Source organism: Stylophora pistillata, chromosome 1 (assembly GCF_964205215.1).
Source record: "Stylophora pistillata chromosome 1, jaStyPist1.2, whole genome shotgun sequence".
NCBI classification, from domain to species: domain Eukaryota; kingdom Metazoa; phylum Cnidaria; class Anthozoa; order Scleractinia; family Pocilloporidae; genus Stylophora; species Stylophora pistillata.
The window spans coordinates 30,396,049-30,420,714 of NC_142519.1; the positions used below are offsets into that span (position 1 = coordinate 30,396,049).

At 39.6% G+C, this 24,666-nt stretch overlaps 4 protein-coding genes and 1 long non-coding RNA gene across 7 annotated transcripts in view; 3 read left to right on the forward strand and 2 right to left on the reverse strand.

Moving 5' to 3' along the window:
• Positions 1-24,666, forward strand: part of LOC111331806 (uncharacterized) — a 69,405-nt gene that overhangs the window by 11,529 nt on the left and 33,210 nt on the right. The gene's annotated exons all lie outside the window — the stretch shown is intronic.
• Positions 653-8,542, reverse strand: LOC148742052 (uncharacterized). The gene is made up of 2 exons (XR_015995966.1): positions 4,300-8,542; positions 653-2,889 (listed from the first exon to the last, which is right to left on the reverse strand). It is a non-coding gene; the product is annotated as an uncharacterized LOC148742052 (long non-coding RNA).
• On the forward strand, positions 8,523-18,959 carry LOC148742053 (uncharacterized). 2 transcript variants are annotated; one of them, XM_088746519.1, is made up of 3 exons: positions 8,523-8,681; positions 16,660-17,037; positions 17,987-18,959. In XM_088746519.1, the coding sequence occupies exons 1-3, from the start codon at positions 8,624-8,626 to the stop codon at positions 18,544-18,546; spliced, it is 996 nt and encodes a 331-aa protein (XP_088602645.1). In that variant the 5' UTR covers positions 8,523-8,623; the 3' UTR covers positions 18,547-18,959. The 2 variants fall into 2 exon arrangements, with proteins under 2 accessions (XP_088602645.1, XP_088602588.1); XM_088746462.1 differs by having other exon boundaries at positions 8,532-8,681; positions 16,651-17,037.
• Positions 19,093-24,666, reverse strand: part of LOC148742054 (uncharacterized) — an 8,112-nt gene continuing 2,538 nt past the window's right edge. The window contains exon 3 of the mRNA XM_088746778.1: positions 19,093-19,675. The gene's annotated coding sequence lies outside the window, so the exon portion shown is untranslated. The remainder of the gene's footprint in view (positions 19,676-24,666) is intronic.
• The window catches only part of LOC148742055 (uncharacterized), a 4,682-nt gene continuing 1,230 nt past the window's right edge, over positions 21,215-24,666 (forward strand). The window contains exons 1-3 of one of the 2 annotated variants that reach the window (XM_088746256.1): positions 21,215-21,400; positions 21,654-22,994; positions 23,769-24,146. In XM_088746256.1, coding sequence (XP_088602382.1) covers positions 23,774-24,146 — 373 coding nt within the window. In that variant the 5' untranslated portion in view covers positions 21,215-21,400; positions 21,654-22,994; positions 23,769-23,773. The remainder of the gene's footprint in view (positions 21,401-21,653; positions 22,995-23,768; positions 24,147-24,666) is intronic. The other variant, XM_088746205.1, reaches the window with a different exon arrangement.

A 24,666-nucleotide genomic window follows, 5' to 3' on the forward strand; every position in this document is an offset into this window, starting at 1 on the left:
AAGAAAACACGGAAAACAAACAGGATGGACCTCCGGCAAACACGGTTAGTAACTTGTGAAAAGGCTAACGTTTCGAGCGTTAGCCTTTTGTCATTTGCTCTGACGAAGGGCTAACTCTCGAAACATTACCTTTTTAACTCTTTACGGTGGCCAATTCACAATTTCAACTTAGTTGATATAACCAAATTACCTTTTTACCCCCACCGACCCGGCACCACGCTTTATTTAGAAACTTACTTCCTTTATCGGTTCGTAACGGTTGTCTTTCAACATTTCCATACGCAAACGGTGCGAGTTTTAGCTTGTTTGTTCTCACGTCTGCCCTCGTCAATTTACTCAACCTTAACTAATTTGACAAAAAGTCATAGAACAAGACTTCATACACCGAGTTGCTTATAATAAACATACTTGTCACGTGAAACGAGAGAGGAGACAAAACAATGAAAATATTGAAAGAATGGCTCGCATTCTAACTACTGGGAGTAGAGGGGAGGGGGTGGGGCTGTTAGTACTGTTCGTTGTTTCAGGCTAGAGAAACCTGGATGAGGTCAGCAGAAACGAATTCCTTTAAGTTAAAATGTTTTGCGTTTAACACGGGCGTATATCATATTGACATGGGACAATGAGCATTTTCTTTTATGGAGAAATTTCTTTGAAAAAAATCAGTAATAATGAATTAAATATACTGTACAGATTTATAAAAGTTCTTGAGTTTACATTAAAGTAAATGTGAACAGTCAGATATTAGGTAGTTATGGCGACGTAACTGATATTGATACACCATTCCCACTAAAAAAACATGTTTAGTTAAACCGGCTTTAACTGGATGAATATCAGAAACAGAACTGATAAAACTGAATTTTCTACAGGATACAAGTAGTCACTAACTTGTATTTGCTAAATTTGAAGTAGACAAAAATCGGTTTACTGTAGGAAACTTCTGTGAGAGAAAACAAATTTAAACCGTTTCCAACTTAACTGCCCTAAGACATGTTTAAGCTTTGGTGTGAATGGGGCATTAGATCTGTTTTATGGTCCATAACTATGTGTCACGATAGATGGGGTTAAATATAGATTATGTGAACTTATAATTAAACTAATTTTCAGCCTGCTTCTTGTTCTTCGTCTTCTTCTTAATCTCCTTCTTTTTCCTCTGCTTTTGGTCCCTTCTTCTGTGTCATCTCGCAAAGCGTCCATCCTGTTTATGGCTATCTCGATATCGTTTAAGTTGGCATACAATTTAAAACCATCACTTCTCAAGCAGATAAAGTTGACATAAAAATCGTGTTGTACCCTCGTTTTCCGTCCAACTCAATCCTTGGCAGGGGGGGGGGGGCTTGAGAGGTAAGGGAGGTCTCAGTAACTTGATGAGTTTCAAAATCGTTGCTGATTGAACTCGGTGAGCTGTTAGAAGACGCCGCTACTCTTGAGGTACAAAGGTGTCGTCTCCAATGTAACATGATTATCCAAACTACAATGTCAACAAAAAAGGACACAGGAATCATAACCCCCAGTATTGCTTTGAGATGGGTGACCTGTCCTTGTGCAGCTGAGACGGTACTCGATCGCTGGCAGCGGTCCTGCAACCCTGGACGGATGGAGACCTGTGCTTGAACTGTTTGTTAGCATGGTAGGTGGTGCATCACTCTTCTTTCCTGCAAGTGAATGATACTGCGCGATATTAACCCTAAATAATGACTTCTTCTAGTTTCTCCCGACAGTATCACCGTTAAAGCGAAGTTAAGGTCACGAGGAAAGGAAATGTTCACAAATTTAAGAAGCTCCTGATTTTCAAACAAATTCACCCTATTATAACCGCTGGAAATGTATTGTATAGAGAACATGAACACTAATGTTATATTAGGGTGTAATGGGTCTCAGAAACATCACGTCAAATGGCCACTGACATTCGGTATCAAGATGCCTTTAACAAAACCGTTTTTACAAGACGTGTTTACTTATACTTCATGTAAACGCCAAAAAAACTCTCCAGCAAAATCCTGGAAAAACTTTCATAAAAGATCAACTGAATGACAAGTAGTTACTACAATAAAAAATCATAACTACGACAAATATAAAACTTTGAAGAGAATTTTTGACCCTCATTTGCGCAGTTATCGACAACATGAACGCTTTCAGTTCAAATGTCTCCAAAAGAAACCGCAAACTAGTTCCTAGTTCAAGATCAAGGGGTTTCAAGTCACTTGGACTAAAACTGTTGTTCACTGTTTGGAGATGGAAAAGTATGTACAAGACAATATAAACTTATTCTCTTGGTATGGATCAATGTAGTGTTTTAAGAAAATATAGCGAGGAAATCAAACGATCCAGCTTCCCCCTCCCCTCCGCAAAAAACAAAATCTTAAAAAGTTTTCTACAAAGCACAAGAATTTAATTTCTAAATTTCTCGTAGACTTATGAACACCGTACAAAATTCGATGATAGGTTTAAGAGAGTGCAACTACCCCCTCGATAACCCATCTACGACTGCAATGATAACATTGCGTGACTATAGTTCCAAGGAAAGAACCTTAAAGTGCTAAAGATGCAGATGACCTAGATCACTTCTCTAAATCGCAAGAAAATTGGGGAGTTGGTTGTTAACTTGCATGTAATAGAGTTTATTTGAACTTAAACATAACCATAAGAGTTCTTCTCGTTATCAGTGACTTGACAGTCTAACTCTGACTCTGAACCTTTGTTAACACTGTTAGTAAACTCCCTTCGCACTCGTTAAAAGCAAGTAAAAGGAGAAAGAGACAAGCCATCACAGTTATTAATACTCTACTTTCCATGACATACGTTCCTGTCTAGGTTCATTCGACGAAGTTAAATCGCATAAATAAACTTCCGGAGAACACCGCGAATCTTTGTCCTGTCCCAAAATATCTGTAACATTTAGAGACAATAGAGAGTTACGTATGAAATTAAGTAAACTGTTTTATTTTCTTTTTTCGTTTCTCTAAAATTCAATAATCATGGATAATCCTGGCTTTCAGGTCATTTTCCTGTATCAAAGCCAAATATAACTTAAAATTCTTCGCCAGCTAGGCGATCACTTTAATTGATTTTGAAGTAAGACTCTTCTTTAGAGCAATAATTTTGGATCTAAGAACAGCTTAATGATGTATCAAATTCACACTGACTGGCAAGTCGCAAGCATTGTTTGATCAAACGTTCCAAAAAAGACTGATTAAGGAAACTGAACTCAAGTACTCTCACAATTCACTTTTTTTTTAACTAACCCCTGAGTTGTCAAACGAACCGAGCCTCACAAGTCGAGCAGTTTTCCTTTGTACCCACCCACCAGCGGATTTAACCAAAAATTAAAAAGGAAAACTGCATTCTCGGCGTTCAAAAGAACATTCAAAACTCGCAGTTGCCCATAGAACCGTCAACCCATCGGCCAGACGACTCGAGTAAAAACCTCAAAGCTTGTAACCGAGAAAACTCACAATTCACTGCCGGTCGTCTTTCGGAATATTTGGCTAAAGGATCTTCACCCTAGTTGCTGTAAACAACGCTCACAATTCAATGTCGTTCGGCGTACCATCGAACCATACCACCGGAAGATTCGTCCCGCAGAAAAGCAAAGGCGGCGCGAAAATACTTCCCCCCTCGATGCATACAAGAAGTCTCGCAATTGACTCCAGTCGTCTTTCGAACCACTCAGCCCATGGATTCAACCAACACGAAGGGATGCTCAAGTGAAATAACCTTACCCTGGTTTTTTTTTTTCAAACCTTGAACACGCGCAATTCACTGAAGTTGTCCACCCGGAACCATCGCAGCGAAGGGTTCATCCCACACAAAAACAAACAGAAGGTGAAAACACTTCACCTTCAGTGCTTGAAAGAACATCGAAAGCTAACAGTATTCGTCTTTCGAACCAACCCGCTAAAGGATCTATCCCAAAGGAACACACAAATGCAAACAATTTTCCCTTAAGAATTAAACGGATTTTATCACAATTCAGTGCAGTCCGGCATTCATCGAACCATCTCACTAAAGGATTCACTCAACAAGTAAAAACCGATGAAAAGCTTAACATGCAATGTTCAAGAGGACTCGCTAACACTATGAATGGTTCATTGTTGTCGGCTTTTCTATTCAGCTCAACCGTAGAGATTTATATTCCGCATAGCTCACCTTCTTATACAAGCGTACGTGGTTGTCGATTTTGGCAGCATATACCAACATTTTGATTACAAATACAGTCAGAGCATGCGACTCCCGGGTTTATAACTCGCGTATCGTTGGCAAAGTAGCAATCTTAACACAGGTAAGACTCAAACTTACCTTCAGCGTGAAGTGCAACGCTCCCCAGCCCTAGGAACAGAGAAAGAGAAGTATCTGAGGAATCACGTTTAAATGCTGTGCTGATGACAAGATTTCCGTGAATCGTACTTGATTGACGCGACGCACTGAAGTTATGATATCTCTGCGCCATTGAAGAGGTTTGCTCAGAGTAACTCTGAACCCTGAGTAACTGTTATTGTTTGTAAGCAGCATTAAGACTTCTATTCTTTTATTAGCCCTGATATAAATCATAAGTTCTATTAGAGCTACTGACTATTGGCTAAAAACTGCTCAAGTAGCCTCGGGACAAAACAAACCACGGTTCTTTGGCGCTCGATCAAAATAAAGTCGGAGGAGGCGAAGAGACCGGCAACGGAGCTTTCCGAACCTCTCGCGACTTTACCGCTCGCTTTCGCGGCTGCTCCATTGCTCAATCACATCAAGTGAATACGAAACCTTCTAGAAACGCAAGCTTAACCCATCTTTCCCTGAATTTTAACAGGACAAAAAAATTTTGCATGGAGGCGTGGGCGCGCAACGGTAGATGCAAGTAGGACAGGGACAGGTACATTAACTATATAAACATCACATTATGCGTCCAAGGAATGGAATATATCAATAAAACTCGCGTTATCTCTATTTGGTAGTGCTTATCTGGTTTTTTGTAGTGGAAACATCTATTGGACTGTCTTCTACCCGCTACATTCACGTGCGTGTCTCCCACTAATGCTTGGAAAACAAATTTCAGAGTTAAATGTTTCCTTACCAAGTAAAAGAACTTACCAAGTAAAAGAAGACTGACGTTCAGGTTTGTCCGACCAACAAAGCGCTTTAACATTGTTTTCCCAGGAGATTTTGAACGGACTTCGAGATCTCAACATTCACAAAATACGCGTTTTAGAATGATCTGGAAACGCTTTACAGATAGTGTAATCGGCGTCGCGTTATGTCTGTTCCAAAGTTCAAATTTACCCGAAGGAGTTAAACTTTCGGATCCCGACATTAAATCCTTCCCCCATCCCTGGAAGAGATCAATTCTCAGAATCAAAGGTGAAATCTCACCGAAAGAATTGAATTTTGGTCTCGACAATTTTGGCCAAATTCCATGGGGACATCCGGCCTCTAACAAGGTTCTAGAAGCAGTGTGGGCAATTGCAACCTTGAGGCACACACCTTGGTGTGGTATTCTGCCAGGCTTTGCAGCTTGTTTGTGTGCATTACAGTTTCCTACGAGACACGAAGATTTCATTCCCACCTGTTGTAACTCTCTTAGCAACTCTTACGAATATATGGAATAAGATGGCGAAGATGTGTTTTTCTTTTCCTTCCTTTAACCGTTGACAGCTTCCATAGCCGTCTGCTTTACGTATCGAAACTGAAGGCGTTAATTATGATATCCAAGTTCAAGGGTACCTTTTCGTAGCTTGTAGGTCATGTAAGGGCGCCGAGTCTTGACGTGCGACGGTCAAGGTCTCCGTACCGCCCTGATTGAGGGCGTTTAACGGTTAGTAAAAGTAGGTTATGAATTCAGTTACTGATATGTAAAGATCAGAGCTTTTGCGGGTCTAAATTGTCCTGATTCTGAACTTAACAACAAAACAGGAAGATGTTTTTATCTAATTTTGTTCCCAGCCGCATACTTTAAGGGTACTTACCTTACTGTCTATATTATGAAGTAGAAAGCGAGAAGCAAATCAGATTGCAGCATCTGTGATAGAAAGCTGGTAAATGTTTACCAAACACCTATTTAACTAAAAGAACACATTTTTCCAGGCTCTTTCACGTGATACAGTCACGTGGGATGTTGGGAGAACATTCGGAAAGCTCATGATAAATCCCGTGCCAATTTTAATTCCCTCTTTTTCAGGATTTTCTCGAGTAGCAATTGCCCATATTTCTATGGCTAAGAAACAGAGATATGGAGAGAGAGGGTCTCCCTGTCTTACACCCCGTTCTAAAGTAAAATGCCCTGATGCCAAATCACAATTTATAACACAGCTCTGAATGTTTTAATAATATGTTTCAACCCAGTTTATTAATTCGGAGCCAAAGTTACAAGGTTTTAGACAGCTGAAAAGGTGGTTCCATTCAAGGGTGTCAGACGCGTTATTGACGTCAATAAAATCAAAATGCCAAGTGATGTTATGTCTCTCTGATGAAGGGCTAACGCGCGAAAGGTCAGCTTTGAAATTCTTTACGGTGGGCAATTTAAATTTATAATTCATTTGATAACACCATATGATCTTAAACAGCCTGTTTAATTACGATTGTGATCATCACCCTAAGTTCGATTACTCCCAAAATAATTTTTGCGTCGGTCGACGCGTCAATAATTGATATCAGTATTTCTGGTTTTGAAACAGCTTTGTCATCGCCAACTATTCCGGTCACGAGCCTGCGGTAGGCAGGCGGTTTCATAACAAAATGTCTGTAAACATCGCTGCCGATTTTATAGAGAAATGAATGGAAGGCACGTAAAAATTGTAAATATTCGCAATCATGGAATATTTTTTCAATTTGCCGGACCGGGATATTGATACTACAAGTAAAAGCAATCTGTTAAAAAATAAACAACAATAAAACGAGTGTCGTAAACCCCTCCTTTTACTATCTCTGGAAAACGAAGGTATATTCCATACAAACCTTATAATTTAGGTGGCGAAAACGCGTGAATCCGAAGCATCAGCATGGCATAAAATATTTCCAGTGCTAGGTGCTCCATTTGCCGGACTGGACCTCTGTAGTAGACCCTCTCCAGGTTCAAAATTTAAATTTTGAAGCTCAGAGCGATTTTTCAGCCCCTTCAATTTTTGGCCGCAAAACAGTAGTAGAATTAACAAACCGAAGTCCACGATAAAACTGCAAAAATCCCCTGTTTTCGAATGACGATATCTTGACTGTCTTTTATCCAAATTTCTTGAAAAAACTCTCGTTTGAAAGCTAATTTTGTGGACTACGTTTTTTGAAGCAATTTATTTTCCTCAGCGGCTTTGGTATGTGTTAAAATCTTGGTTATATAAACAATATATTCTGCACCTCACTTCGCGGCGATATGAGCCCGTTGATACAAGGAGAAGAACATCGGTAGGAGGGGACTCACGTAAGGCGCGCTGAATTGTCGTGACCGAAATAGTTGGCGATGTCATTTATAGCCCTTTTGTAAGCCACTTTTCTTTTACTGTCACGGCTATTTTTATCAGTTTTCATATTTCCAAATTTTCAACTTATATAAGTTATACTAGGGACCACAATAAACCAGAATAGGTCGCACTGAAAGATAGATAACATGTTTTATATTTTCCTACCGTGTTATCTATCGAGAACTACATTTCATTTTAAGAGACATTCTTTTGCCACTCTCTGGGTTCATCGCTCGTTTTTACGTTTTCAAGTTCGTACCCACGACCCCTCCAAATCTCGCCATCCGTCATCTTGAACTTCAAACTATTTTCAGAAGTGGCCTTTCATCTAGAACAATTGTAGTGATTTGGTACTGATTACAATCTCTTGATTTAACGGAATCATTTCGCAGCTCAATACCTTGTTGTCATGTTTCGGTTTATGTTGCTGCAGATTCTTGCTTAAGGTTGCATCTTAATTCAGTTCTATTGCCGGTTTTCACTGTCACACCATCGTCAAAGCCATCCAAGAAATAAAGCCAAAAATCCAAGAGGTAAAAGAAGATGCATATTCAACAGTCTCGCAGAGTTTCAGGTCTGTGCGATGTTTTGTGCGGGAGATCTTCGAAGAAATGTGTTACTCAAATTTATGGAGACGTCATGTTTTTGTCCCTCAGAAGGCCAAGCTGACAAAAACACCTGTTATCGAGTTTTTGCTATAAAAAGCCTTTTGTTGACTTCTGAGGGGTCATAAACATCTTTTTGAGTACTTATTCTTCTACAAGAACCGTTCAGATTGCAAAATCTCAGCGGATTAGTAAGTCTTTTTAACCTACGTGACAGCATCCTCAGCGGCCATTTTAACATCCTGTCACGCATAACCTTAAAAATTCAACTTCGCTCTGTCACAAGAAAAAAAAACTATCAAACTGAAAATCAGTTCATTAAAAGGTAATTCTTCAGCTGTTGTGATAACTTACTTAACTAAAATCTCAAAAGGATCGATAATTTCTTATTTTTGTAATTTTAATGACGGCACCGACGTGAAAAAGCTGACATCTCACTTTCGTTTTCGTTTCATTTTAGAGTTAAGGGGAATTTGACTGTCTGTGATGATGTTGTAGTAAAAGCTAGAATCAAACCAGAATCTTCAGTTAAAAATAAAGTGCTGGCCCGTAAGCAAAGTTATTCGAAACTGGTCAGATATGAATGATCCTGACAAAAGTTACTTTTGGGGGATATTAATCCTGTCTGTTTTAACACGTAAGTACCATCTTATGGTTCATTACAAGGATAATTTACACGACAGTTTATCAAGAATTTATTTACCCCTTTATCTCCTCTTCCTTCTCAAGGATCGTTTATTATATTCAACTTATTACTTTTGTACTGAGGCGGCACTCTGCCTCCATTGTCTTATCGTTGTCGCTTTGCCTTGTAAACTTTGGTTTAGTTCGCAAACTTTTGAGAAGCCATCTGCATTTTCAACTTTCACGGGCAGGGATTTGTTGCCTGATTTCCAATGACTGCGCCATGGGCTCTTCAGCGTCAGCCGCGAAACCGTGCAAGATCACCGTTTAGCGAGGCTTATGTTTGGTAGATAGTTTCAAAAGAAACTGTTTGGGGCTTCGTCGGTGGGGGTAACGAAATAATTTGGATATATCAACAAAGTTGAAATGGTAAATTGGCCACCGTAACGATTACAAAAGCTGACGTTTCGAGCGTTAGCCCTTCGTCGTCGCCTATTCGCTCCGACGAAGGGCTAACGCTCGAAACGTCAGTTTTTGTAATCGTTACGGTGACCAATTTACCATTTCACTTTGTTGATATATCCAAATTATTATGTTTGGTAGTACAAGTTTCGATTTATTCTCGCAGTTGAAAAAAGAAAAATAAACATTGTGGCATTTTTTTATAACGTATTGATATATCTACCCCATTGTCCCCAAGAATAGGGATAATGTAAGTTTGGAGGTAATACGGCTTTCATTTTCCAAAATTACGAACGATTAAATATTCAAAAACTCTTGAAAATCCCCCCAAACAGTTTGACGTCAACGGCCGCGGCGATGCGAAACACATTTATGAAAAAGGAAAATAGACAGATAGATTTATAAAATGAAAGAAAATAAGTACTTACCAATCAAGTGATCAAAGCCTGTCATTTCTTAAAGTGTTCAACATCTTGACGAAGGCGTATACGCCGGAGACTGAAAATTATATTTTTGAATTGTAAACTTTTTACAGCAACGAATCCGTTCGGTTAGCATTTCGCTTATGTCTTTAAGAACACTTAAGTTAAAAAATAAACAATCTCTTGTGCTGAGAAAAGGGTCCAAATCCATGTTAAATATTAAGAGCAAATCCGTGCAAGAATAAAGAAAAAATCGCAAATCTTCGGCAAAGCTGAAAAAAAATCAAATTCACTCGTCTTTTGCATATAGATAGCCTTTAGTAAGTATATGGATGCCATACAGTTTTTCCCTTGAAATATCTGTTAATTCCTGAGAAAAACGATGGAAGCCATTTTCAACTTAAGCACAATTGGGCGATCCCAAACGCGTGCAAACAGAGTGGAAATTAGTCATGATTCACTTGACTCGATTGTCAAAACTGCTCCGCTAGAAAAAGCCGTCATAGTTCCAATTTGTTGTATAACTTGCCATGGTCTAAACACCATGATTTCATAAACATTAGATTTATCTAAGTATTCAAGAGAAGTAAAGAGAAGTAATTCAAGAAGTATTCAAGAAGTATTCAAGAAGTATTCAAGAGAAGTAAGAGAAGTAAAGTAGCTCTCCCGTGCTACGTAAAACGGTAGGCGAAGAATAACGATAATTTTGAGCATGTGCCTTTGATTAGAATTTCGTAAGATTAAGAATGACAATACCTGAATTAACAATCTTTCAAAATATGTAAAGTTTACTTTGGGGAAATGAATGTGGGATTTTTAAAAATTTGTTGAAAATCGTCAACGAAATACCTAAAATCACGCCATGTTGTGTATGCGTGACCATTAACAAAAACAAAATCGTTTTTGTTTTAGAAATCATGGCAACTCAAAAAGTGTAAAGAACAATGCAAAGGACTGACCCCAACTTGAATATGATATTTTAGAATTTTCAAAGTACTTCATTTCACCGTTTGGATTATTTCACTCGAAAGGTTTATCATGAACAGAGAAGCCGGCCGCTGCAGCCACGATCAAAACCGGCTTAGTTTTCAACGAATGCTTCGTAGCTCACTTTTTAAATTTGTCCTCTTTATACTGTTAATACAAATTTTTCTGAAAATTCTGAAGGAAACCATAAAAAAGGGCTGACAATAAAGCCAACTAGTTCAAGCATGTGTTCCCATGCAGTTTACCGTGGACCGTTTTGAGACTACACTTGCTCACAAAGCACCACAAAATTTGCATATCAGGCTGAGCAAGAGTTCGTGACAGTAATTGGTACATAGGGTGGACAAGATTGGGTCTTTTAGCCATATGCCTCTTTTCTTTTCGTTTTTGACAATCGTTGTTCCGAAGTTTTCAATCAAATCAGTTCAAAACAGGAAAGGGGTCTCGATGGTTTTGACAGAACTACCCTACGTAATTTGCATAGCGCGACATTATAATATGATAAATTTGCGAACATGGACTAGCGACTATACTCCCGAAAAAGCAAAAACCTCTACCACGGCTCCAAGAGCAGGAACACGCAAAGTATTGTTTTTCTTAAATTTAGAATTTTTATTCAGTTCACGTGGGAAATAAAACATGCAGTAATGAGGTTAAATTAATTACATAAAATTGAAGTGTACGATTCTTCGAAAGTTAGTAACAAGAAAGATAAATTCTTGGTAAAATAGTTTATTAGCGATCTAAAGAGAAATCTGCTGCCCCAAAGTAACGCATTGTAGAGAAAGACCGCATACTTCCTCCCCCCCACCCCCCCCCCCCACTCCATGAACAAATTCAGCTGTCACGCAAGCTCGTTTGGCCTCTATGCAAATTGTTTTATAAATTCAAGCGAAATAAATTTGCATATAGGCTATATAGTCAACTCGATCAGTGTTTTAATAAATTTTGTCGCAAAGAACACCAAAATGTCGTATTAAGAACACAAGCAATACAAATTGAAAAGTTTAGTCGTTTTCAGGAGCAGCGGTTTTGATTGAGGGGCGACATAAAGCGACGGTGCAGATGTCAAACTTACAGAGACCGCAGAATGGAGACAACGGAAAAACAGACTGAAACTCTGGACTCATATGAACAGCTAAGAATAAAATATTTGAGTTAAGGCTATTATATTTACTTTCGATTGCTATATGCAGCGGAATCGTGTTAATTTTTATTATGTCAATGTCTTAATGGTCACATGTACACAACAGGATGGCGTGATTTTCTTGTCTTTCCTCACGATTTTAAAAAAATTGTAAAAAATTCCAAATTCATTTCCCCAAACTAAACTTTACATATTCTAAAAGATAATCAACTCTAGTATTATCATTCGTAATCTTACGAAATTCTGAGCAAAGGCACATGCTAAAAATTATCGCTGTTTTTCGCCTACCGTTTTACGCAACACGGGAGAGCCATAAGCTTTTGACTTCTCTTGAATACTGGAATTAATCTAATCTTTATGAAATCACGGCGTTTAGACAATGACAAGTTGTACAACAACTTGGAACTGTGATAGCTTTCTCTTGGGCAGTTTTTTCGATACGCGAGTCGAGTGAATCATAACCTATTTTAAACCTGTTCGTTGTCGCCAAATCGATCCCGGGACTGAAAACGAAACGTTTTGGTTTTTTCGGAAGCAAAAACTTTTTTTAAGGAAAAAACTGCACAGCAATTGGCTACTTTCTAAAGGCTACTTGTATGCAAAAGAACAGCGAATTTTAGTTTTTCAACTTTGCCATGCAATGTTTGATTTTTGCAAGGATTTGCTCTTAATTACTCGGACTTTCCAAAGGAAACGCCTGAGGTATAAATTCGGCTGTGAATTTTTTTCTTTTTGCGTTCAGTGACAAAACGCAGTTCCACTACAGCGCATGAGTACAATGTAAGCGCATGCGCAGAATGAACCCTAGAGCACATGGTTTGAAGCAAGAAAGCAAATGGCTACCTTCGTGGACGATTCGTTGCTTGATGTACCCGAAAGAATTTCGTTGGCTATTACACCCAATGTATATATAAAGTCACACACCATTCGCGGTAGAACTGCACTAAAAACTTGTGGAGCAATTTGGGAACGGGTCGTTCCACGAACTTTACGACAGATCAATTTACGAGCGATCCTTTACGAGTGAACTTTCATCGAGAAATATCAAGCGAAACCTGCTATATCAAATGAGTTATGTCATATTATGTTTACATGTAAACACAACAATGTATTTAGACGTGATCGAGAACCCAGTAGACTACAAGAAGCTTAAAGTGCTACTGAAACGTAATTTTCATATCCGAGATTTTTGCAATATAATAGAGCTTGAACGTTATTTGCAAACGCTGTGTACTTTTTTTGGGCCAACGCACAGCGGAAAGTACATTTTTAACCATTCGAAGTTGACCGGCTGAGATCAAAATTGGCGGCCATCTTGGCGCGGCCAAAACAGCCCTGTGACGTCACTGGTTGTGTACTTCTGTGAAAGAAGGGTAAACGCATGGAGTGTGGCTTGCATTTTGGGAGGCCGAAAAAGAGGATTTCGGGCAAAATGCCATCCTCGTCTTATTCCTCGGCGGCCACATCGGCATCTTGGCTATCTGCGAGAGGTTCGCCTAGATAGGGAGCAAAATTCCCGACTGATACCGAGAACGAATCTCTACGAGTCTATTTAGTTAATCGGCAACTGACGAGATCCACAAGATTAGTATCGAAACCGCGATCTTGTCTGACCATCTACAGAAATGTCGAAAGACATTATAACGGCAGATGGGCTACTAAACGCCCCGGGCCAAAGCAATGCCATTTAGAGAATGAAGAAAACATGGAAGCCTCATACGACACCGCTACTGAAGATGATCTATTCGGCAAGTCTGAGGATAACGAACAAATCCCTCTCTACAAAATGCCCAGCAGAACATGCCCAGAATCCCTACAATATAGGGCGAGGGCCAAATTAAGAGCAGACGAGGATTTCAGAAATGAGATAAAGCAAATCCTTAACAACGTGGAGCAAGAAACAGTAAAGGTGATCATGTGCTTTTATGAACGTAAAATCGGTCGTTTTAATACCGAAATAAAGAAAAGAAAACGAGCCAAAACGGCTGGAACACTGAACACTAAGAACTGTAGTATGATCGAATCAGCGCGCGTGGCGCAAGCTGAAAGCAATCAAGACAACTTAACGATCGAGACAGTCAAAAAAATAGCTGTACATCTACGAAGGCAAACGATTCGAAAAAGACGCAATCCCTGATGTGCGTACTCAGTGCCACACATAAAGCAAATTCTCATGAAAACCTGGCATTTAATAGAAACACAACCACTACTGAGCGAACTATACAAAAATCCGCCGCTCGTATCTTACAAAAGAGGGTGGTCGCTCAAAGACATACTCGTGAGGGCTAAACTTTGAATAGGCTACTCTAAACACACGCTTGGGAGTCGTGTAGGCCTGTCAACCCCATTTTACGCCACCATCTTCCTCTTCGCTACTGGAGACAACTTCGCTTCGTTCAAAAGAAGATTCACTTGACAAAATTTCAATATCTGCCATCTCCTTCGCCCACGAATACAAACAAACAGAGAGTGAAATAAACCACGCTATCGGAGTGAACACAACCAGTGACGTCATCAATCCATTTGGCTCGGTACCAGGGCCCGGACATGGTTTTGTGTAAAATTTTTGATTTGAACGGTTAAAAAAGATATCTTTCGCTTCTTTTTGGCCAAAGAAAATTATCTCATGATAACCAGCATATTCAAAACTACAGGTTAGAGCAAATATTTTAGATACGAAAATTTCGTTTCAGTAGCACTTTAATTAACTACTCTGAAACGTCTCAGAAGAAAGGGGTGAAAATTGAAGGAATTTGTTTATGTGCGTGTTCGTCCAAGCATACCGAAATCCTCTTGGCTACGTCGTTATGTGAAGGTTAGAAGAGTTACAAAGAATATTTGTAAGCTTAAACGAGGAGGGTGAGATTAATTAAAGTTACAAAACACGATAAGAAGTATTTGTTGAATTGTTCATGTTGGTATTTTAGAGGATAATGAAATTGAAGTATAGAGCAAGGTGGTATTTATCAATGTTTTCTTGTAAGAGACCCTTGTGTCTTCATGAGAGTTGCACACACGCATCAAACTATTGAAAATTTCAACTGAGTTCAGGTGGTGAGAAAAATCCTAGTCCAACTCCAATGTACATGGACCCTAGCAAAACGATTATGGCTCCATATAGCCAAGCTAATGAGTTGGTATTCGGACAAAATTCAGTACAACAATATGTTGCAATGAGTTTATGTTGGTACCAATAAAAAATAGATAAAAAGTTCCCTTCTCCTTGCAATTGAAGAAAAATACATTAGCTACTCAGGGTTTGTAAAAGCCTTGAAAGTCCTACAATTTAAAAATAAAAAACTCAAGGCCTTGAAAGCACTTGAATTTAAGGACTAAGGCTTGATTTTTGCAATGCTTTTCCTTTAGCAACAATTTGCAAGTTGAAAATTACACTACTTTTATCGAAAAGCTGAGAAACGATATTAAATAATTTTAAAATTGTTCATGCAAACCTTTCCAAAAGTGGTTCCTTCAATTTTCTAAAATTTAGCCTTCAAAGTCATTGAAAAGTCCTTGAATTTCAACCTTTGGCATCTACAGGAACTTACTCCTATATGGTAATATATTATTTGGATTGCTGTCTTGTACAATAACAACATCCTTAACACTCCAGGAGACAAAAATAAACACAAGTAGACTTATTCGTGACCGGCAATGATGAAATTGCGTGACGACAGTAACAATGGCAATATGTCAGTCCTTTACAGATAACTCCAGATGTGCGATATTGAAAGCCCGAGTTCACGCAGATATGCGTCTAGTTACTTAAAATCCCACCTTTGTATTACAACATAATTTAATTACTTTTTAAGAAGCCATATTTGGAAATTCACGCACGATAGCAAGGAAGACAGGCGGCCCTAGCGTACTGTGTGCGATTTTGGGGCCTGAAGATCATTAACGGAATACCGTAAGCGGGTGCCGTATCAAAAAAGAAGTGACGCATAGTTTGTTGATCATTTGACGCGACGTCATAATGATATCGTGATGACGTTCATTCATCTTAAAAACCTTTAGACCTCAAAATCATACACAGTATGCTTGAGCCGCCTGTGGAGGTAAAAAAAGTTTGACGCCTGGGGAAGGAACAAGTTCCACATCATTGTTAACTGTTCGTTGGTGGCCCCTAGTTACGACTTCCCGTTTCGTTTTGTGGCGTGAGAGTTCATTTTAGACACTGTTCGATGGGTTTCAAACACAGTTTGCACCGCGACGTGATGAAAAAAATTCGAGTGGATAAAGTGTATGTTCAACAGTAAAATATTTTGGCGAGATTTGGTAATTTGTAATGAAAAAAAATTTAGGAACTACAAAATGATGAACGACTACTTCTGTCACGCGATTCAACCTCCTGGCGCCCAGTCAAGTGGACATAAACTCCTCTTTGAATTCGTCGAATTAATATACTTCTCGGAAAAAACAACTTTTCCCTAGCAGAAATCAAAACACCTCTCGACACTTCCGAGAATTCAGGGCACCTCCAAGGAGCTAAACTCAACCGTGTGTGTAGACTCTAAGCAGTCCCTCCTTTTCGGAAAAATCCGTCGTGCGAGTAAAACAAAAAGGGGAAAATCAAGATGATGTTGGCGCGCCACGGGGAACTCTTGAAGTAACGCCGATGAAGCAGGAGCTCCATGAGTGAGACCCTGAGCCTTTGGAGTCGATAATAGGTCTGCCTGGGGCTAGCACTGTTAGTGCTAGACCTCCGGCAAACCTCTCTCTGTCTCCTGTCTCAAATCTTCCCCAGATCGTAACAACTTGCGTCTTGAAGGTCTGCTCACAGCCTAACTTAGACTTGGTTAGTTTGATCCTCAAACAGTCCGGATCGTTCACTTTACCCCTGCTCAGTGAGCGCCATTGGACCAAGAGCCGGGCTGTGGCTTGACATTCATTGCTTTTTAATCTTTAAATGCATATGATGGTTTAAGACATCAACACTAATGTAAGTTTTTGGTTACTATAATTCTTTTCAGCAAGTTTGAAAGCTACAGCCTCATTACCTGCGACAGAAACTCAAATGGAAGCATGTTCCAACGGAAGTTTGACTATCCAATGCGGAGGTTTTACGAACCTGAACACAATCAAAAAAGTCAACTGGAAGATAAAGTTTTCTAACAGTGGATGGAGAGACGTATCTCACTACTCGATGTCCCATAACGAGTGGACAAGGGTGCCAAGGCTTCCCCAGGGAATCAAGGTTCAGAGCGTTTCAAAGCAAAACGTTACCATAGAACGCTCCGAAAACAACAGCACAATAAATCATGTCAAGGTTATGTGTGCTGTTGATCAGTATACCAACACAGGCACCAACACTAAACTTTATATCTATGACATCAATTTTGCTATTCGCTGTAAGTATCGGAACAATGATTTATTTTACGAATGTCTGCCTAGTTGCTTGGCCGCCTTAAAGCAACAGTGAGGTTGGGGTTGAACTCGTCTTCATAGAGACGAGAGACTACTCAGTTTCTTTAGCTCGTGTATATGAATAAGCGAATAAAGGGGGTAAATTTCTAAAGAAACTTTGGTGCTGCGTCGGTGGGTGAGTATAACAAGGTAATTTTGGTTTTATCAAAACTATGAAATTTATGGAAAGCAGCAGTGGAGAATATGCATGCTGATGTCAGTGGGTAAAGGGTTAATTCAGAGTCACCTCGTTTAATGTTTGTGTACCATAATAAGCTCTTATTTTACAGTTTATCTCTATCTCAGTAGCAACGAGTTTAGTTAAATTCTCCAAACCTCAACTGTGTCATATTTTAATTATTATGATATATTACCTCGTTCGTTAGTTTGATCGTTTGTTCTGTCGTCCGTCCGCTCGTTCGTACGGTCGTGCGTTCGTTCTCTCTCTTTCTTTCGTTTGTTGGTGGGTTCGTTGGTTTTTTTCGTTCGTTCGTGCTTTGGTTCGTTTGTAAAAAAAATCGTGAAAATATCTGTAAATGTAAAATTGTCAGGAGTAGGATTCCGAGTGAAGAGTTAAATGGTGAACTGAACACACCCTACGAGGGGTTCTATCAGTTTTCTATTGAATATGGCAAGCTCTTCGAGATTTCATTAGTTTTCCTTGTTAAATTTCTATGTGATGGTTCCAGAAACCTTGCACTTTTTATTCCTTATTACATCCGAAACTAAACTGTCCAATCACAAATTAGTTTCCATTTGTGGTTGCATGCAGTGTCTGTGATTTGTCATTGGCTACCTGCGATATTTTCATACATTTGTTTTGACTGACCGCTGTGATTGCTTTGGGTTTTTGCTTTAAAGACTATGCTGTAACATTTCTTATCTACTCTTTAGGTGTGAAACCTGTGGAAGGAAGAAATCTCAACTTAACGAGAATTCTTCAGAACATGGTTCCGGCATGTGAACGAGTAAGTTATGTACATTGGTCTATCAATGGAAGTAACTTTGCCAGCTGCGACTCTTGTCAGGGTTGCGAAAATTGCTCTAAAAAAGGACGCGATGGCAGTAACGATGAAGTCAGTTTGGATTTCAGGAGAAGATTAAGATTTACGGGAGGTCTAATACTGACCAACATTCAAGGTTATGATGACGGACGCGAGATTGAGGTCAGATTTGACATTAAAAAAGACTCTGGTGTGAAGAGAACGGTTGGGCCCAAGACTATAAGGCTTTTGGTCGAGAGGGCTCGGCACGTTTCGTCATCAGTAGTCACGAATGCTCCTACTCTGGTAATATCCAGTTCTCCTAGGTCTGTCTCTCAAAGCAGAGTGTCTGGTGCACCCTTCACTATCCGCAACCCAGAACATGAAAAACACAAACCAACGAGCGGTGCATCAACCACAAACAGACTTGCACTGACATTGACAGTGATTGCGGTTACTAGTCTCCTGTGAATTTATTTGAGAAGACAATGTCGTGGAGGATTATACCGGAAAATTCTTCCTTTAAACAATTTCTTAACCTCAACTTGTATTTTGGCAGGTTTAAAAAGAACTTTTTTTTATTGCAAAACGTTGCACGGTAGTAGTTGCAGGCAAATACTTAAAATGAAATGAATTAAATTATCCTTTTGTATAGGACCTATTTTCTTAATTTTATGGTTTGAAAAATTTTGTGAGTTACTTGCTTATGAGAGGATATTTTATAGAACTGAGTACTTTCAAAACGAAGCAGGTATCATATGCAAGGTCTTTTAACTTCCGATGAAATGAGTTCAGATATTTATCTTTTAACTTGTAGAGCTATTTATGGGTTACAAATATGTGACGTAAATGAAGAAATAACCTGAATTCTGTGTTGTCTGGTTTATCCACGAGTATACAAGGAATAATTGTACACAGTTTTCTTTCCCTTTTTCATACTGTTTTATGTTGAGGGGGAGGTGGGGGGCGCTTTAGTTTACGAAAGAAACATGTTCACATTAAAGACTAGAATCGATTGAGCACGAATCGAAACTTCCGCTTGTGCGAAACGACTCGTAAGGGATTGGCTGAGAGAATACTGGGAACTTTTCTGGACCAATTACAGGGCTACGTAAATGAAAACCAATGCAAACCTGAATTAATTTGGACACTCAATTGGAAACTGTTACGCTGGAGGACTCAGTCACGAGTAACATTAACCTCGGTTGGGGGCTCGGTTGTTCCATTCATTTTAAATTGCTCAGGACGCTTTATGACCTTGGCTGTTCCAGGTCTGGCTACATCTGAGCAAACTGAAAAATCGCAGACGGGCCTTGCCTTGTGCCTCAAATCAGACATGAAGTTTTACTGTTTACCCTTAAACGTCATTAGGCATATTTTCCATAGCGTTCTCTATAGTTTCCTAGGGTGCAGACAAAAATAATCTGTATAAAGAGTTTCTTTAGTCGGTGATCATTTCCTATATTCTCGAGACCACAATGTGTTCTTTGGGAGAGAGAAACTAAAAGCTAGACAGTCCTAAGGGTCAAATGAATGATGCCCTACCTCAATCAGCCAGTAACTTCAGTTAAACTACGTAAAAAGAAGAGATAAGAAACATCTGTTGAATAAAAAAAAGCCTCCGTATTAGATTTGTTTTTCAACGGAGATGACGTTAGTTGCAATATCGTGATTACCCATTTATGTCAACACAACGCATGGAAGAATAATTAGTTTACTCAACCTTTAGTCCCTTCACTTATTAAAACCATTGGTAAGATCTGCATGGCAGCTGCCCCCTACCCCCTACCCTCCAAATGAAATCGAGAAGGGGCCACGCCTTCGGAAGTCCCATGCGCTGACGTCACATGCGCTTACCGTCGAACTAGGGGAGTTACAATAGCAGCTACGTTTTCCTAACACTCGAATTCAGATAACATTTACTTCCCTTTACAGAAGAAGTTTGTTCAGTCGCCTCTAGTGCAACTTTCATTACTGCTTAACGCTTATCATCATGAAGGAACAGAATTGCAATGATTTTGTTCCAGTGGATCTTCAGGATTGTTGTGGTGACGTTTTGGCTCTCGAAGGGTAACTTTACCAACTCGAGCTAGCTTTTAACATGAAGGCCATGCATGCATGGGTACGTGTTAAAGTGGCGAAAGCGAAAGCAACACAATTCACACGACGAAAAACGCAACTATGTTTCTACGCCTGTTCTCTATGAACTTCTTAGAACATAGCAACTAAGCTAAGCTTACAATGAAAACCGTTTGGGAAGGGAATGCGGATATAGGAAAAACAACTAAATTGAAACTAAAAGCTTCATCTGAATAGACATGTATGTAGACAAATATCGATTCATCTTTATTTTCGTGACTTTATGTGAATGAATTATACAGAGCAAGATCAGAGTGGCACATCGTTCCTCATACCCACGAATATAAGAAATCTGGCAGCGTCCAAAGCCCATACCCGGAGCGGTTATGGTGGTTTTTATGACCATTTTTTTTTTCGCCGTGCACGGCTTTGTCATAGTCGTATACAAATGTTAATAAGCCTTTGGTGAAAGCTGTGTAGGGTGTCAGATAAAACCTTCAACCTGAAAGGATCGGTACTTTTGAGTAATGCTTAAAATGATAACTGAACAACACAAAGAGGTCGTCGAGCTTACGTTTTCACCTATTGACTCTTTAATAGACTCTAATCCTGACTCGTTTTCGCGAATAAACGGTCATTATCTTTAACTTCTCTTCCAGATATCGGATAGACGTGGTCTCTTCGTCAAGATCTTAATTACTCGCCTCTCGCAATCATATATGACTGCCATTAATCTCTGAGGTCAAAAGATGTTTCGGTAATAAACACCCATTATCCAGCAGATAGCGAGAATTAGAAAAATTCTGCAAACACTTTAAAGCTGTCGATCTGTTACTTGCTTTTAAGGCAGAGAAAGCTACAAACGGGATAAAGGAGGGTGACGCCGGTGCTATTAGATTTTCGTCGCTGAGTCACTAAGAGTTATTTTTCTGAAAGAAGTAATGGCGATGAAAGTAATGACTAAGACCCAGTGTCCGACCTGGCTGCATTGAAGCATTTACTGGTTTTTAATTACCGGGAAAAAAAAGCCGAAATTGGTCTCAATTGACTTAAAATAGTTCAATTATTTATGCAACGCGATTACCTGAGTATAATCTAATCACAAGATGGGAAACGCCAACAGGATGAACGCGCATGGAGAGAACTAGTTTAGTTGCATCATTATTAGCGAGGTGCATTTATTCAAAGACCAATATTAGGATGGATGTGTGGACCATGGGGATTTTGACAGCGATGGCATTATTCAGTAAGTTACTGTGTCATCCATAGTGTCACTCTCGTAAGTTGCCTATGTGATCGGCTATCTTAACTGCTACATGGCACACAATTATGCACAGGAAATGAGGTGCAAAGTTGTACCTTAAACGGACGAATTAGCCATAAGAGAGGTTTTAGTGGGACGAAGTGCATCGCTGAATGGCTCCAAACAACTTAGCAATTGCGACCTTTGATGGAAATTTTGGTTTGGGAAAGGTTAAAATGTTTATTCTCTTTTCTAGTATGTCTCACGCATATTGGTTCGTTAAACTGACAAGCTCTGACATTAAGTACGTTGAATTAGTACTTCAATTCTCAATTCTTGTGTCATTTAAGTATGCTGTTTTGAAGTTTTTTTTTTAATTGCATTTAAACACCAAGATATTGATAGAAATGGATATTTGTCGAAGAAACCAAATTAATCCTTTGACCCGCTGTGGACATCAGGAGTCACTACAAGCGTGACTCTATTGTCTTAGCTAAATCAGAAGACATCTTCGTTGAAAGACAAGTTTATTCCGAAGATGTTTTTCCATTACTCTATATTACTCTTTAACAAGCCATATTGGGAAACTTTCGAGGCAGGATAAGACGGCCTAAAGCTTTAGGGAAGGAACAAGATCCGCATTGTTGTTAACTGTTCCTGTGGCCATTTCTTACGACTTCCCGTTCCGTTTTGTGGCATGAAACTGAAGTTCATTTTGATCAACACTGTTCGATAGGCTTCAAACAGAGTCTGCGCCACGACGTAGATAAGAAGTCTCTCGGATAAGGAGTATGTTCAACGGCAAAATAAGAAAAACATTTTGGCGAGATTTGGTAATTTGAAATGAAACAACTTTAGGAACTATGAACGACTCTGATTTGCGTCACGCGATCCAACCTTCTGTCCTCGCCTTACCACTTCCGGTCAAATGGATTTAATCCTTTCCCGGCACACGAAAAACCTTATAATTTGGCCATACAAAACTTAAGCTCACCTTGTTTGTCGTTATATGAAGTATCTTTTACGATATTTGCGTGGGTTCAGACTTTGGGGTCACGTGACCTAGATCACCCGCTCGTGTTCGGATGCGTTCAAATCGATTCATTTTTTCGCTTTTAAAAGTGTTTTTCGAGCCATTTTCCCTCTACAGAAGCCCTCAGGACAGCATCATTAAGCTTGAATGTGGGTAGAGGCAAGCCTCTGAAAGAAAACAGAGGTGAGAGGTGGTTTCATCTAGACTGGACCGCCAAAATGCTTTCATGCAAGCTTGGCGCGTTCACAAGTGAAGTCGAGTCTCTGGCCCATCCGTAGATGGCTACCAGGACCTACCAAGGCTTTTTGGACCAGTTTTGAGTGGCAAAAGTCTCGATCGATATGATATTTTGCTGGTAGGACTGGGTGACCCGACACGATTCTAATAATTTGTTAAAATGAAAATGTGAGGTGTTGCCTTCTCGAGTTGTGGTGGAATTCTTTTGGGTCATAAACGAGGCAAAGGTTGTGTTTGGGACACTAGCTTTCGTCAAAAGGAGGAACAAGGGCTAGCGGATAAAGTGAGGAGGCATTTTCCAGCCAAACAGCAAGATCTGGCCCTGAGGTGTGTTTTGAATGCAAACTTTTGATTTCTTGAGGGGGTTTGGATCTTAAAAGATCGACACTTTTTCAGTGTTGCTCTTGGAGGTGAAAGCTGTTCACTGCAATGGAAATCGGGAATCATTGTGGTTGTTTTAAGGTTGCAATAGGTGTCACATCAAGCAGCCTTGCAAAGTACACACTTACATAATGTTGTCTCTTAATTTCAACGAGAAACAAATAACAACAGTAGAGGGCGGAATTACGCCCATGTATGCGTGGCTTGCTAGAAAAGGGTTAAACTCCTCCTCGCCACTTCCAGTCAAATAGACCAAACTCTTCCTTAAATTCGTAGAAATAAGATAGATCTCAGAAAATCACTTTTGTCTCCAGAAATCAAAACACTTCTTAGCGCTTTCGAGGATTTAAGACGCCTCCAAGGAACTAGACTCAAGCGTGTGCGACACGCCTCTTACTTTCTTATCGTTTATATTTTTTAGGCGGGAGGAGTGAGCCGCGCTGGGGCATGGGGCAGGCCTGTTAACATCTCTCTGTCTCCTATTAAATCTTCCCGTGGGCCAAAAAAGTCGTATCTTCTTACAGCCTTGCTTATTCTTGGCTAGTTTGATTCTCAGGCGGTCTGGAGTCGTTCACCTTACGCCTGCTCAGTGAGTAGCATTGGACCTATAGCCGGGATATGGCTTGGTACTCAGTGCTCTTTAATCTATAAAGGCATATAATGGTTTAAGACATCAACACTGACGTTAATTCATGATTACTTCTTTTTACTTCTTTTTAGCGAATATGAAAACTACAACTTCATCGACCCCGACAGAAACATCAATAAAAGCATGTACCAGCGGAAGTTTGACTTTACAATGCAAAGGTTTTACGAACGTGAACAAAAGCATAGAAATCACATGGAGAATACGATTTCCTGACAACAATGAAGAGCGGATAGACTGCCTAATGTCCGTCGACGAGTGCTCAAAGGTGCCAAGGCTTCCCGACGGAATAAAGGTTGAGAGCGTTTCTAAACAAAACGTTACCATAGAACGCTCCAAAGAAAACAGTACGATAAATCATGTCAAAATATTGTGTACAGTTGATCATCGTACCCGCACAAGCACCAGCACTACACTTGCTGATAGCTATGAGATCAATTTTACCATTAAGTGTAAGTATTGAAACACATTTCGATTTATGTTACAACTGTCTGCTTAGTTGCCAGGCCGCCCTAAAACCAGAGTGCGGATGGGGTTGACCTTGTCATGATAATAATCAAGAATAAGCTCTTATTTTACAGTTTATTTCTATCTCAGTAGCGATGAGTTTAGTTAAATTTTCCAAACCTCAACTGTATCATATTTTTAACGATTATGATGTACGAATGTAATATATTCCCTCATTCATTAGTTTCATCGTTTGTTCTGTCAGCCGTCCTCGCGTTCGTATGGTCATGCGTTCGTTCCCTCTTTCTTTCTTTTGTTTGTTCGTGGGTACGTTGGTTTTATTTTTTCGTTCGTTCGCGCGTTGGTTCTTTCGTAAAGAAAGCGTGAACATATCTGTGAATGGAAAATTGTTAGGAGTGGTATTCCGAGTAAAGGGGCTAACTGTGAACCGCACACACCCGAGAGGGGGTTATGTCAGTTTTCTATTGAATGTAGAAAGCTGTCCGAGATTTCAAAGGTTTCTCT

Coding starts and splice junctions, on each gene's coding strand:
- LOC148742053 (XM_088746462.1), top strand. CDS start 8,624: ATGAATGATCCTGACAAAAGTTACTTTTGGGGGATATTAATCCTGTCT. Junction 8,682..16,650: donor AATCCTGTCTGTTTTAACAC/GTAAGTACCATC, acceptor GGTTACTATAAT/TCTTTTCAGCAAGTTTGAAA. Junction 17,038..17,986: donor CATCAATTTTGCTATTCGCT/GTAAGTATCGGA, acceptor TCTACTCTTTAG/GTGTGAAACCTGTGGAAGGA.